The sequence below is a fragment of the Chiloscyllium punctatum genome, chromosome 17 (assembly GCF_047496795.1).
Source record: "Chiloscyllium punctatum isolate Juve2018m chromosome 17, sChiPun1.3, whole genome shotgun sequence".
NCBI classification, from domain to species: domain Eukaryota; kingdom Metazoa; phylum Chordata; class Chondrichthyes; order Orectolobiformes; family Hemiscylliidae; genus Chiloscyllium; species Chiloscyllium punctatum.
The window spans coordinates 41,591,134-41,606,670 of NC_092755.1; the positions used below are offsets into that span (position 1 = coordinate 41,591,134).

Genomic DNA, 15,537 nt, shown 5'->3' on the forward strand with positions numbered 1-15,537 from the left:
TACTTTTTGATCCCATTCACCCCAAGAATTATATCTAAGTCAGTCTTGAAAACACTTAGTGTTTTGGCCCCAAGTGCAGAAAGTTCCAGAAGCTCACTATTCTCAGTCCTAATGGCTTAGCCCATATCTTTAAAGTGTGACCCATGATTCTGGACTTCCTGTTTATTGAAAACATCCTCCCTGTGTTTATCCTATGTAGTCCTGTCAGAACCTTTTGGTTTCCATGAGAACTAGTGAACTAGTCCTAACTGATCCAGTCTGCCTTTGTATGTCAGCCCTGCCATCCTAGGATTCATTCTAGTAAAACTTCACTGCACTGCCTCCCTTCTTTCACAAATAAAGAGACTGCACTTGTACACAATACTCCAGCTAGTGCAGCAGGACATCCTTACTCCTAAATCCCTTCGCTAAGAAGGTCAAAAGTAATCAAGTTGTGTTTGTGATATTTGAAAAAAACATGAATTGCGTGTTTAACACAAAGCTAATTTATTCATTTTTATCCAGAAAATCAAAAACCTATAATTAAAGGAAAGTCAATTTAACATCAGTAGAGACAGACCCTGACGAAATAGCCTCATTCCCAAACATGATTAACAGCAAAATGGAACGACTGTGGTTACTTGTGGAATCGCTGGTGTTTCAGAGAGTGGAATGATCAAGCTAGTTTCTTCCCATACTCGAAAGAGATGAACAGTCTCTTCCCAGTGTGAACTTGCTGGTGTACAATGAGTTGAAATGATCACCTGAACACAGTTCCACAGTGACAGCACTGGAACAATCTCCTTTGTGTGAGCACATTGATGGATCATCAGCTGAGAATTTTTAAAGCATTTTCCACAACTGAGCATTTCCAGGTATTTCAATAACACAAACAAGTTCATGGGCATTAATTATCCAGAATTTTCATATTAGTTCCCACATTTTGAACACTTAAAATTCTCTCGTCTGAATGAACTTGCTGGTGCTTCAGCAGATACGATGATCTGGTGAATCCCTTCCCGCACTTAAAGCAAGTAAATGGTTTCTCCCCTGTGTGAATTCGCTGGTGTACAGTGAGGTTAGACATTCGTCTAAACCCAGTCCCACAGTGAGAGCATCTGAATGGTCTTTCATCAGTGTGAACACGTTGATGGGACATCAGTTCTCCAGAACTTTTATAGCATTTCCCACAGTCTGAACATTTAAAAGGTCTCTCATCAGAATGAACTTGCTGGTGTTTCACTAAGTCAGAAGAGTGAATGAATCCCTTCTTACACACTGTGCAGATGAACGGTCTCTCTCCAGTGTGAACTCGTTGGTGTATCGTGAGTTGAGATGATCGTTTAAACCGAGTCCCACAGTGACAGCACCCAAATGGTTTCTCGTTAGTGTGAACACGTTGATGGGACATTAGTTCTCCAGAACTTTTATAGCAATTCCCACAGTCTGAACATTTAAAAGGTCTCTCCCCGGTATGAACTCGCTGGTGTGTCAGCAGGTGGGAGGAGTGAGTGAATCCTTTCCCACATTCTGAGCAGATGAACTGCCTCTCTCTTGTGTGAACTTGCTGATGTGTCAGCAGGTTGGATGACCAAATGAATCCCTTTCCGCACTCAGAGCAGGTGAATGGTCTCTCCCCAGTGTGACTACGCCGATGACTTTCCAGATGAGATGGATATTTGAATTCCTTCCCACAGTCTCCACATTGCCATGGTCTCTCAGCACAAACACTGGTTTTGGCTTCCATGATCAAAGCCTGATGATATTGAGGTCCTGATGAATGCAATATTTTAATCAGAATCTGAAGTGACGTTTGAGTTTACTGACTGCTAATGTTCCAATTGTCTGTAAAATGAATGAAAAACAGAAAGAAAGAAATGTGACTCTCAAACACAAAGGCAGTACTTGAAAATTGGACTGAATAAATCTGGTAATTTGTGGAGGTGGCAAGAGAACAATGTGACCATGAAAGCTCTTGACGGAACTGGTTCAGTAATAAACTTCAAGGAAGGGAACCTGTTGCCCAATGGGGAGCTACATAAAACTCTGTTCTCTGTGGGAGAACTAAGAAAAATGGATAGCATTAAAGGAGGTGGACTTTATCTTCCAGCAATGTAATTAAAGTATTGACAGGATCTCCCAAACTGAAAGGCAAGATCAAGCCATGCTTGGGAAAAGTATCACTTCCAGAACTGTCTGCGGCAGGTTCAAACTGGAAGAAACTGCTCCATGTGTCAGAATGCATTTGATCGAAAATTCAAACCTACTGAAAAAACAAGGGGATCATATTCATTCTAACAGTTAGGATTTCCTTTAGCAGAGAGTGGAGTACTTTGGTAATGGTTTGCTGTATTTTAAAACCTACTCTGTAAATAACACATCTTTCTTTAGACTATCTTCATGGTTTTTTTTTAGATTAGATTAGATTAGATTACTTACAGTGTGGAAACAGGCCCTTCGGCCCAACAAGTCCACACCGCCCCGCCGAAGCGTAACCCACCCATACCCCTACATCTACATCTACCCCTTACCTAACACTACGGGCAATTTAGCATGGCCAATTCACCTGACCTGCACATCTTTGGAGTGTGGGAGGAAACCGGAGCACCCGGAGGAAACCCACGCAGACACGGGGAGAACGTGCAAACTCCACACAGTCAGTCGCCTGAGGCGGGAATTGAACCCGGGTCTCTGGCGCTGTGAGGCAGCAGTGCTAACCACTGTGCCACCGTGCCGCCCTTTGCAAGATGAAAATAAATGAATCGTTTGCACCTTACGCATTACTGGCCTCACTGCTCATGATGGGATCTGCTCCACACCGTGAACAGCAAAGAGAGATTAGATTAGATTACTTAGTGTGAAAACAGGCCCTTCGGCCCAACAAGTCCACACTGACCCTCCGAAGAGCAACCCACCCAGACCCATTTCCCTACACCTAACACTACAGGCAATTTTAGCATGGCCAATTCACCTAACCTGCACATCTTTGGACTGGGAGAGATTGGGTTATTAACCTGCAGAACAATATCCATACAGTCTGTAAGCTGGACCATTAGCTTCTGATCATTGGAGGCTTGGAGGGCTGAAGGGCCTGTTCCTGGGTTGTAAATTTTCTTTGCTCTTTGTTTTATTTATCATTTTAACTTTCCAGCCCACTCTCAAATCTCTGTCAAGAACAAAGAACAATATAGCACAGGAACAGGCCCATCAGCCCACCAAGCTTCTGCCAACACATTTTGCCCTTCCATACTATAATCGTCTTCACTTACAGCATCCATATATTCTTTACTTATTCATGTATTCATCGGGGTGCTTCTTGAACCCGCGATTGTGTCTGCTTCCACCACCTCCTCTGGCAACGCATGCTAGGCACTCACGATCCTGTATGTGAAAAACTTGCCTCACATCTCTTTTAAACATCCCCTCTGCACCTTGAACATATGTCCACTCGTAATTGATCCCTCCACCTTGAGGAGAAAAAAGCCTCACAAACTCCAATCTTTCCATTCCATTCACAGTCTCTTGGCCTTCTATCAGGTCGCCCCTCAACCTTCTGTGTTCCAATGAAAACAAACCCAGTCTTTCCAACCTTCCCTCATAGTTAAAATACCCAATACCAGGCAACATCCTGGTAAACCTTTTCTGTACCCTCTCCAAAGCATCCACATTTTTCTGGGTAGTGTAGTGACCAGAACTGTATGCAATATTCTAAATGTGGCCTAATTAAGGTTCTATAATGCTACAGCATTAAGGTTCTATAACGCTATTCAATGCCCCTTCCAATAAAGGCAAGCATGCCATAGGCCTTTTTCTAACTACCTTATCTACCTGCACTACCATCTTCAGCAATTGCACACCCAGATCCTTCTGCATATTAATTCTCCTCAGAGTTCTACCATTCACTGTACAATTTCCACCTGTATTTGACCTTCCAAAATGCATCACCTGACATCTGTCCAGATTATACACCATCTGTCATTATTCTACCCATGCCTCCAGCTGATCTAGATCCTGCTATGTCATCTGCAACTCCTCTTCACTTTCCACAACTCTGTGTCATCCGCAAACTTATTAATTATACCAGCTACGTTTTCCTCCAAATATTTATGTAGACCATGAACAGCAGAGGTCCCAGCACTGATTCCTGTGGAACACAACTAGTCACAACCCACCATTCCAAAAAGAATCCTTCCACCGCTATACTCTGTTTCCTATGCTCAGCTGGTTCTGTATCTATCTTGTCAGCTCATGTGACTTCATCTTTTATACCAGTCTGTCCTGTAGGACTTCTGCACCATTCCAATGAAACTCATGGGAGTTCAAGGTATGCAGCTTTCTTTCAATTTGACACTTTCCAACCTTCCAGACTGAATACAGAATTCTGCAATTTCTGCACCATCAGACAGTAATAAGGATCTGGGACACTTGACCTGAAAATATGCTAGAACCTGATGTCATGTTCAGACCATGACTGCTCATCCTAGATTCCGCATCCAAAGAAACAGTCCTCCTCTCACTCCACTATCAGTCGCCAATCATATCCCCAAAACTTTGATCAAACGCACATCTTATTATTCAATTTCCAGGGATACCTCCCCTATAGTGAAGTGATGTATTATAGCAGGAGGGATATGAAGAAGCAATGGTACAATACTAAGAAGTGTGCACAGTCTCAGGGATTCGCAGGCATAGATATTTGAAGCTAACAAGATAGATTAATTAGTCCGCAAATAAAATTGAATCTTGATTGATTTCAAAAGAACTGAACCAGCATTTGAGAGAAATATGCAAAGGCACAGAGATAAAAACAAGGGAATAGGCCTGACTAGGAGAAAGTGACTGACTGGATTGCTCTGGAGAGCTAGCCTGGACTGAATAGCATTTATAGTTCCATTAGCACTTTATGATTCTTTTGTGTGATTCTTTTTGATAACTAAGCCCGTAGATATAATCATAAATAATCCCTACACTGTGGAAAAAGATCCTTCAGCCCAACAAAACCACACCAACCCTCCGAAGACTAATCCACCTTCCCTTACCCTATTATACTATATATACCCCTGACTATTTGACACGGCCAATGCACCTAACCTGCACATCTTTGGATTGTTGGAGGAAGCACCGCACAGACATGGGGAGAATGTGCAAACTCAACATTGACAGTCGCCCCAGAGTGGAATCAAACCTGGGCACTGTGAGGCAGTAGTGCTAACCACTGAGCCACCACTAATCTAACCACAATTAGTGTATCTCAGTTAATTTCCTGATACAGACAGAACACATAAATTTAATCGTACATATTCAGATACTTATTATGGGTGGCACGGTGGCTCAGTGGTTAGCACTACTGCCTCACACGAACCTGGGTTCGATTCCAGCCTTCCGTGTGGAGTTTGCACAATCTCTCCACGTCTACGTGGGTTTCCTCTCACAGTGCTAAGATGTGCAGCTCAGGTGAATTGGCCGTTCTAAATTGGCCGTAGTGTCAGAGAGGAATGGGTCTGGGGGGGTTGCTCTTTGGAGGGTCGGTGTGGACTTGTTGGGCCGAAGGGCCTGTTTCCACACTATAATCTAATCCTTATGTCATGTTTGAGTTTCCTCTAAGATTGCAAAATCGATCACGATCAATCCAGGATTTTAAAAAATCAGAAAAGAAAAACACCTTTGGTTTGAATTTGTTTTCTGTGAACCCTGCCCGCCCCGAACAACGCCACCCCCATGCTCCGCTCACACTTCGCCCCGGATAAACACGGCGCCCCGGATAAACATGGCGCCCCGGATAAATATGGCGCCCCGGATAAACACGGCGCCCCGGATAAACACGGCGCCCCGGATAAACATGGCGCCTCACAGGTTCCTCAGGGAACACTTACCCCCAACAAAGATGGCGGCGGCCACCCAGAGCCAGCAAATAGCAATCCCGGATCATTCGCGACAAAACACTCATCGGTATATTACAATCCGGCGACTACGGTTACTCTGAGACTTCATAAAGCCTCTCCGCTCGCTTCATAGACTTCCCACTTAATCAATTTCTCACTTTCTCATTTCAATCTTTTATTCATCTTTTTGTCGTCCGCTTCCTCTGGCTCCACGTCGCGTCTGGTACTGCACATGCTCCAGACGCGGCACACTGCGCATGCGTAATGGGCTTTGTGGTGTTTCGGCCACAAGGGGCATGGGCTCGGGATGATGGAACCCGTTAATACATTAAAGTACGTGACCATCCCTTTGTCCTGGCTGTAAATGACTACAGAACAGAGAGGTGTGGGACATACTGGAATCTCAATAGGTAAAATGAACAGAATATTTTCTTATCCTGCGAAGAATGTTTGAATTTCGACTTGCCAAGAATACATTCATTGTTGATCAAATCTTTTGCACTTTCAACGCTGAATGCTGCCAGGTGGGAAAACTAAATCCGTTCTCACACTCAAGTATGAATAGTCTTCTAGTGGGAGCTGTGTACAGACCGGCGTGGAATGTAATTCATGAACTCCCAGAGCAGACTGAGATCTGAAACGCTTGTCATGAGTTTCAAAGTCTCAACGCTGTTTGGATAATCTAAAACAGATTCTATCAACCAGAAATTTCCTGCACCTGTCGAGAGAGAAATGCACTTTATATTATATGACTTTTCTGCCTCAGTCCACAGAAGGGAAACATTAACTCTTTCTCTCGAGCCAGTGATGTTACCATCCAGATTGAATATTTCCAACATCATCTTGTTTTATATTCGGTCAAAGAATTTGTTTCTGAATTGCACCATTGATTCATGCATGACTAATGTCTATTTATTTGCATCCCTCCACAAGTGGAAACATCTTCGACATTTACCCTGTCAATCAGTTTTAGTGCAGGAGTAGATAGCAGATCTGAGCACTAATCAAGTTGGCACCTATCATGTTTTAAGGCGTCACTCTATTTTTTTTTCTTTCATAGGAAAAGAATGTCCTGAAATGATTCTTGTCCTGTGGAGAGATGAGAATTGGAGACATAGTGGAGCAGTCCATGTCCAAATACAAGACTTGGACAATAACCAGGCTTGGCCTGACATTCCTGATGAAAAGCTTATGCTTGAAACATTGACTCTCCTACTCCTTGAGAGTCCTGCCTGACAGGTTGTGCTTTTCCAGCACCATACTCTTCGACTCTGATCTCCAGCATCTGCAGTCCTCACTCTCTCCTTGGCCTGAAGAGTGACAAATAACATTTGTTCCATACAAATGCCAGACAATGACATTCTCAAATAAGACACAATCGAACCAGAGTTCCTTGACCTTCAGTGGTGTGACCATCACTGAATCTTCCACTGTCAACATGCTGGCAGTTTTCAATTACCAGGTTAAAAATCACATAACATCAGGTTATAGTCCAACAGGTTTAATTGGAAGCACTAGCTTTCAGGTGGTTGCCAGACACTCAACTAGATTCAACACATACACACAGTGGGTACAAGAGCAGACAGAGGTTAGGAATAGTACAGTAAGTAATTTATCTCCTGATTCCCAAAACTGTCCACCATCTAGAAGGCGCAAGTCAGTAGTGTTATGGAATGATTCCCTACTTGCCTGGACAGGTGCAACTCCAACAAGACTCAAGAAGCTTGACACCATTCTGGACATGACTGGCCACACATCCATAAACAGCCACACCCTCCACCACTGACCTTCAGGAGCATCAATGAGTATTATCTGCAACATGTCTAGCAGAATAAGAGGATGGCCGGAGTGGTAGGGCCAATAAGGAATAATGGAGGGAACTTGTACCTGGAGTCAGAGGAGGTAGGGGACGCCCTTAATGAATATAGTGCCTCAGTATTCATGAGTGAGAGGGACCTTCTCGTTTGTGAGGACAGCATGAAACAGGCTTATATGCTCAAACAGATTGATGTTAAGAAGGAGGGTGTGCTGGAAATTTTGAAAAACTTGAGGGTACTAGGTCCCCTGATTCCTGACGAAGGGCTTTTGCCCAAAACATTGAGTTTCCTGCTCCTCAAATGCTGCTGTGCCTTTCCAGCACCACTCTAACCTTGACCCAAAGTCCCCTGAGTCAGACAGGAACGGTGGCACAGTGGTTAGCACTGCTGCTTCACAGCGCTAGAGACCCGGGTTCAATTCCCGCCTCAGGGGACTCTCTGTGTGGATTTTGCACGTTCTTCCCGTGTCTGCGTGGGTTTCCTCCGGGTGCTCCGGTTTCCTCCCACAATCCAAAAATGTGCAGGTTAGGTGAATTGGCCGTGCTAAATTGCCCGTAGTGTTAGGTGAAGGGGTAAATGTAGGAGAATGGGTCGGTGTGGACTTGTTGGGCCAAAGGGCCTGTTTCCACACTGTAAGTAATCTAATCTAATCTAAACCTAAGAAGCAAGGGAAGAGATTGCTGCACCTTTGGCGATAATCTTTGCATCCTCACTGTCCACTGGAGTAGTACCAGATGATTGGAGGGTGGCAAATGTTATCTCCTTGTTCAAAAAAGGAAATAGGGATAATCCTGGGAATTATAGCCCAGTCAGTTTTACATCAGAGGTGGGCAAATTATTGGAGAGCATACTGCGAGACAGGATTTATGATTATTTGGAAAAGCCTAGTTTGATGATGAATAGTCAGCATGGCTTTGTGAGAGGCCGGTCATGCCTCACAAAGCCTTATTGAATTTGAGAATGGTGATAAAACACATTGATGAAGGGAGAGCAGTGGATGTAGTGTACATTGATTGAACAAGGCGTTTGATAAGGTTGCCTATGGTAGGCTCATTCAGAAGGTAAGGAGATATGGATACAGGGAAATTTGTGTGTCTGAATACAGAACTGGTTGGCTCTTAGAAGACAGAGGGTGGTAATAGATGGGAAGTATTCAGCTTGGAGCTCGGTAACCAGTGGCATTGCACAGGGATCTGTTCTGGAACCTTTGCTCTTTATGATTTATATAAGTGACTTGGATGAGGATGTGGAAGGGTAGGTAAGTTATTTTTCCGATGACACAAAGGTTGGTGGAGTTGTGGATAGTGTGGAGGGCTGTTGTAGGTTGCAACAGGACATTAACAAGATGCAGAACTGGGCTGAGAAGTAGCAGATGGAGTTCAACTCGGAAAAGTATGAAGTCTTTCATTTGGAAAGTTTGAAAATAAGTGCAGCATACATGGTTAAAGGCAGGATTCTTGACAATGTGGAGGAGCAGAAGGATCTTGGGGTCTGTGTACATAGATCCCTCAAAGTCCCCAAGTTGATAGGGTTGTTAAGAAGGCATATGGTATGTTGGCTTTCATAAGCAGGGGAATGGGTTTAAGAGCCACAAGGTTATGTTGTAGTTGTATAGAGCCCTGGTTAGACCATATTGGAATATTGTGTTCAGTTTTGGTCGCCTCATTATAGGAAAGATGTGGAAGCTTTGGAGAGGGTGCAGAGGAGAGTTACCAGGATGCTGCCTGGACTGGAGGGCATGTTTTATGAAGAAAGATTGAGGGAGCTAGGGCTTTTCTCATTGGAGTGAAGAAGGATGAGAGGTAACTTGATAGAAGTGTACAAGATGTTGAGAGGCATAGGTACAGTGAATAGTCAGAGACTTTTTCCCAGGGTAGAAATGGCTATCACGGGGGGATTAATTTTAAGGTGAATGAAGGAAGGTTTAGGAGAGATGTCAGAGGTCGGTTGTTTACACAGAGAGTGGTGGGTGTGTGGAATTCACTGCCAACAGTGGTAATAGAGTCAGATACATCAGGGACATTTAATTGACTCTTGGATTGGTGCATGGATGATAGTATAAATGAAGGATACATGGGTTAGTTTGATCTTAGACTAAGATAAAAGGTCGGCACAACATCAAGGGCCAAATAACCTGTACTGTGCTGTACTGGTCTATGTTCTCACTCCTACCTTGATTTGACTTTCCAAAATGCAAGACCTCACACGTATCTATATTAAATTCCGTTTGCCATTTCTCATCCCACTTCCCCTGCTGATCAAGGTCCTACTGCAATTTCTGATAATCTTCCTCACTCTCCACAATACTGCATATTTTAGTGTTACCCACAAACTTACTAATCATGCCTTATCCATTCTTATCCAAGTCACTGATATAGATAACAAACAGCAATGCGCCCGGCCCCCAACCCCGGGGTAGTCCACTAGTCACAGGCCTCCAGTCCGACACTATTACCCTCTCAATCCAACTGTGTATCCAATTTGCTAGGATTCCATGTGACCTAGGTCAAGAGTATAGTGCTGGAAAAGCACAGAAGTTCAGGCAGCGTCCGAGGAGCAGGAGAATCGACATTTCGGGCATAAGTCCTTCATCAGGAATGTGACCTTCCATGTGACCTAACCTTCCAGAGCAGTCTACCATGTGGAACCTTGTCAAAGGCCTTACTGAAATTGATAAGAATACTACACAGAGAAGAGCATTTATGCTTTTCTTTCTGGTTGCTTCCTCTAAGCAGACTGAGCTCAAATATGAATCACTTGTTGCATTGCTTCCTATGCTTTCTAATAAAATATACAGAAAACTATATCCGCCTAAAAAACACGATTCACCTGTCACCCCATATATTGGCTCTCCGTTAGCAAAGTCTTGATGTAAAAATTATCATCTTTGTTTTCAAATCCCTCAATATCGCTATAATTTCCTCCGATCTAGAAGGAAATGTTTCAAAAATAAAAAGGAACATTTTTAAAAATTGAAGGGATCCCTTCCCTTGCGGATACCTCTTTCCTGGACCGAAATGTACTTATGTTTTAAAAGGAGACCAGGCTTTCTTGAAGTGACAATAGGAGTGAATTACTGCATATGAGAAGAAATACTAACGTAACACACTTTCATACAACTTAAAAATAAGCGGTGGATTTAAAAAAATCTAAAAAGATACATAGCTCAGTCCCAGAACTGTTCTTTAACAGCAAATGGTTGAATATTGCGGCATTTGGAGTGACGATTTGACTGTAACATTACATTGCATTACTGCCAGGTTGATCCACATGAGAATGTTCAGTCCTACTATCATGCTCTAGCCCATTTTTAAAAATTTAATATATTTATTGTCACATGCATTTTATTACAAAATACAGTGAAAAGTGTTGTACAGTGTTGCCACTCTCCAATGTTATATGAAAATACAAAAAAAACAGAACATAAGAGTATGAAGACTGAAGGATAAAGAAATAAAGAAAAAGTGTTCAAGTTTGCAGTTCTTCTTGTGAAGTGTTTCATCATGGCCCATGGACCTGATGGCTGGGCACAAGTCCCTTTTGCTGTGCCACCACTGCTGGAATGAAAGACACTATTCTTTGGCGCCATCTCACCTTCACCTACACCTCCACTGACACCACTGTGAATCCTTTCTGGACCTCACCACTGCTGGCAAGAACTGCACTGACCCAAACTCGACTCCGCCACTGCCATGAGTACAGATGCAGCCACTACCGATGCTATTGCCGCAACCGAGCTCGTCAACAAGAAGTAAGTAGAATAAAAAAGAAAAAAAGGAAAGAAACAAAAAAACAACAGACAGAGCAAATAAGCCTCAAGCTCAGAAACCCTACTCCACCACCAGGTCAACCCCATCCACAGGCAGGGTCGGGGCAATCCCCACCTTCACTGGGTTTCACCTCAAAATTACCTCAGAGGACAAAAGGAATGTACCGTCCTTCAATCAGCATCTTGGCAGCCCCTTTTAAAATTGCAGCTTTTTTGGCTCTCAGGTGAAGTTCTGAACTCAAGTATCTCAATAAATCTTTGAACTGTTTGAAGAACAGAACATAAGAAACTTCCCCTAATTTTGGCAGAAAACACTGCCATTGAATGCAGATGTTTCTATATTGTAGCAACCTGCCTTTTGCAGTTTTTGTCATTAAAATTGGCTTCAAGGTGACAATTTAGCTAATCTAAATCTTTAGCTTATGTTAACTTGGCAGAAGCATACTATGCTATGCATGTCTGACAGCACCAGGGACCCAGGTTCAATTCGACTTTCAGGGGTGTCTGTGTGGAATTTGCGGGTTTCCTGCAGGTGCTTCGGTTTCCATAAGACATAGGAGCAGAAATTAGGCCATTCAGCCCATCAGGTCTTCTCTACCATTCAATCATGGCTGATAAGTTTATCATTGCCATTCTCCCACTTTCTCCCCATAACCTTTGATCCCCTTTATATTCAAGAACCTATCTATCTCAGTCCTAAATATATTCAATGATCTGACCTCCACAGCCTTCTGTGCAATGAATTCCATAGATTCACCACTCTCTGTCTGAAGGAGTTTCTCTTTATCTCCACTCTAAGGCCGTACCCTCAGGTCCTTGTCTCTTCTACCAATGGAAACATCTTCCCAACATCCACCCTGTCCAAACCATTCAGTATTCTCCCTGTTTCCTCCCACAGTCCAAAGATGTACAGGTGGATTGACTGTGCTAAATTGCCTATTATTGTCCAGGGATGTGCAGGCAAGGTGGATTAACCATGGGAAATGCAGAGTTAAGGGATAGGGTTGGAGAGTATGTCTGAATGAGAGGCTCTTTGGAAGGTTGGTGTGGACTTGATGGGCCAAGTGGCCTACTTCCACACTGTAGGGATTCTAACAGTGAGGAAATTGAGAGAGGTGAAGTGGAGCTGGATGTCATCTGTGTACAGATGTTATCTAATGCGATGCTTTTCGAGCTTGATACATTCTACTGACCATAACTTTTACTGACTATTCTAACTATTAGCATTCCCAACTTACTTTATAATTCATATGCATGGTTTGTGTGTTGTTGGCTAGCCCAGTATTATGACCCAACACTCATTGCCCTGGGAAGGTGGTGGTGAGCTGCCTTTTTGAACTGCTGCAGTCACATGGTGTAACCATCACCACAGTGTGGTTAGGAAAGAGAGTTCCAGGATTCTGACACACTGAAATTGAAGGAGGATTAGAGTGATAAATCCAAGATGAGCAAGGATGCAATCATGGGGTCTGACAGCCTTTTATCCTGTTTTGTACATTTGGAGAATAAGAACAGATTGACAGGTTTCAGGGATCTGGAGAAAACGTGAAAGGACCTTATTTGAAGAGTGATCTGAAATAACAGAAGAACAGAATGCAGACCGGAGCTTTGTAAGGTGTGGTTGGTGGATTGGTGATGGTTATTGTAGGATTTAGGAAGCCTAAGGAGGGAACCTGTGACACCAGCCAGACCTGGGAATGGAATTGGTAGCACAGCAGTTGTGAAAATGGATGTACCATGAGGAAGACATTTTGGAGAATGAATAGAATGGAATCAACTATATTCTGATATAAGGTGATAAGGGGTGATAAAGGACAAGATTGGTAGGAGAAACTAAAGGACACAGTTTCAAAATAATAGGACTCCCATTGGAGACAAAGGTAAGATGACATTTTCTTCTTTTAGAAGGTCACAAGCCTTTAGAACACATTTCTCCAGGCAGCAGTAGCAGCAAGGTTGTTGAACATTTTTAACACCAAATTTTAGCATCATCCTGACTTTAAATTTAAATCACTTTTTCCTTCACTTTGGCTGACTCAAAAACCTAGGGGTCCATCCAAACAGCATGATTCAGTGCACCAAACCCTTTATATATCAAGCACCAACCTCTGTTAATCACTGCTCATTCAAACCATTTATAATTTTATCTTGTCCCTGTACACTGGGTACTGCTGAAAGTCTCATACTGTGTCACTTTGCAAAAAATCACCAGCAACTCAACCATGGTTGCCATATCACCCAACGCATTGCACCACATTCAATGACATGATGCCTTCTCTTGAAATAAAAAGAAAAATATTTTTATTTCTGAAACGCTTTTCACAATAGGATGCCAAAATCTGTTTTACAGCCAACTAAGTACTTTTAAGATATGTGACCACTTCTGACATCATCTCGGCAATCAAGCCAGAGCTGAATCTTGTATCTGTTTCCCTTTCAGAAAATACTATGGAACAAAGGAGTTAATCTCAATTATGGTTCTGATAATGGAGATCCTTGCCCTATTCCTGAGCCTGTACTTTGGGCTAATGTCCATGGAAGTGCCAACCTATTCCTTTGAAAGAGCTGCTGTTGCTGCAGATGCAGGGAGATGTTCAGAGATTGGCCGGTGAGCCTCTGTTAGAGGATCTTAACTCTGTCTGGCAGAGGAATAATGGAGAACAGGATTCAGGTTGTTCAGTCCAACTATTCATGTTGACGTTTATTCTCCTCATGGTCCATATTCCTATCCCACTTGGTCTGTTTATCATCAACTAACTATTTAATTTCTTCTTGGTTTTAGTTAAAACTCTGATAATCCATTCTCAATCTTACAAGCCACTGTGTAAAAGCATTTCACCTGATTACTTTCATGGATTCATTCTTATCTATCCTTTCATCTAGGTCCCTCATCTAGATCCTATTTATATTTACCCTGTCCCATCTCCTCTTCATTTTAACACTCACTCCCCACACCTGAGACATTATGATCTGAAACACAGTTTGAAGAGTGTTATAAGTAAATTTAAAGGAAACTTTCACAAGAGAATTGCATAAATACATGTAAAGAAAAGCAGTTTGAAGACAAGGTGGGAGCAAGATCAAGGATAGGCATTTTCAATGCAGTCATAAATGGGCTGAATGGCCTCCTCCAGCATTATTAAGTATTGCTTCCTGGAAAAAGAACAGGAGGACAATCCTTTTCCACAAGGGATTCAGTTGAGGTCTGGCCCCGCACAGTCTCGGGCCTAGAGCTGACCCTAGCTCAGACGTGGTGACCATAGGAATGACAGAGACTGTGGAAGAGGAGCCCGGAACCAAGATCTGAACCGCTGTCCAGCAGTATCATCTGGAGGAGAATCTGATGAGGAACAAGAGGAAAGAGAAGCCAGAGATTTTGCAGCCGATCGGGAACTGAACCATGAGGCAAACAATGACTGGAGAAAACAGAAAAGGTGTGCTGCTAGACCAAAATTATCAAAGCTATTGCAATAATATAATGCAACATTAACAGAGATCCAAGATGGCAACCGTGAGTGGCAACTTTTTGCGACTAGTGTGCACAACAATACTTTTCACTTTATTTTGGGGCATGCAACAATAAGTCTAATCTAATCCTGTGTGTTACAATTTAATCAAATTATCCAGTTTTTTTCAGTTTTTCATTTTCTGAAGAAAGTAGATTCAATTTGTCAAAGGTACTGTTTCCATTCATTGTTAGTTAAAGACTAATTGTCTGTTCCCTTGAATTGTAATTTCTATTTGTTGGATTGTTCGGTCAGTGGTTGGTTTAGGACTGTAACACAGAGCAGCATGACTGAACAAGTGCAGCAGGCCAGGCAGCATCTGAGGAGCAGGAGAATTGACGTTTTGGGCATGAGCCCTTCTTCAGGGCTTATGCTCGAAACATTGATTCTCCTGCTCCTTGGATGCTGCCTGGCCTGCTGGACTTTTCCAGGACCACACTTATCAACTCTGGTCTCCAGCATCTGCAGTCCTCACTTTCTCCTAACCTGAGTGAACAGACAGGCAAATATGAGAATAGCACAGGACTTGAATCATGGAGTTGTATTGACTTAAGATAAGGAAGAAATCATTGGGAAAGGAATCA

At 42.9% G+C, this 15,537-nt stretch overlaps 1 protein-coding gene and 1 long non-coding RNA gene across 2 annotated transcripts in view; one reads left to right on the plus strand and one right to left on the minus strand.

Annotated features, from left to right (window-relative positions):
* Window positions 1-469: 469 nt before the first annotated feature.
* Window positions 470-6,098, minus strand: LOC140487758 (uncharacterized). The gene is made up of 2 exons (XR_011962938.1): window positions 5,853-6,098; window positions 470-1,824 (listed from the first exon to the last, which is right to left on the minus strand). It is a non-coding gene; the product is annotated as an uncharacterized lncRNA (long non-coding RNA).
* Window positions 6,099-6,161: 63 nt separating this feature from the next.
* The window catches only part of LOC140487638 (putative glutathione hydrolase light chain 3), a 79,327-nt gene continuing 69,951 nt past the window's right edge, over window positions 6,162-15,537 (plus strand). Inside the window, 3 exon segments of the mRNA XM_072586926.1 lie at window positions 6,162-6,271; window positions 6,922-11,429; window positions 13,888-14,055. Of these exon segments, the coding sequence (XP_072443027.1) occupies window positions 11,371-11,429; window positions 13,888-14,055 (227 nt within the window). The 5' untranslated portion in view covers window positions 6,162-6,271; window positions 6,922-11,370.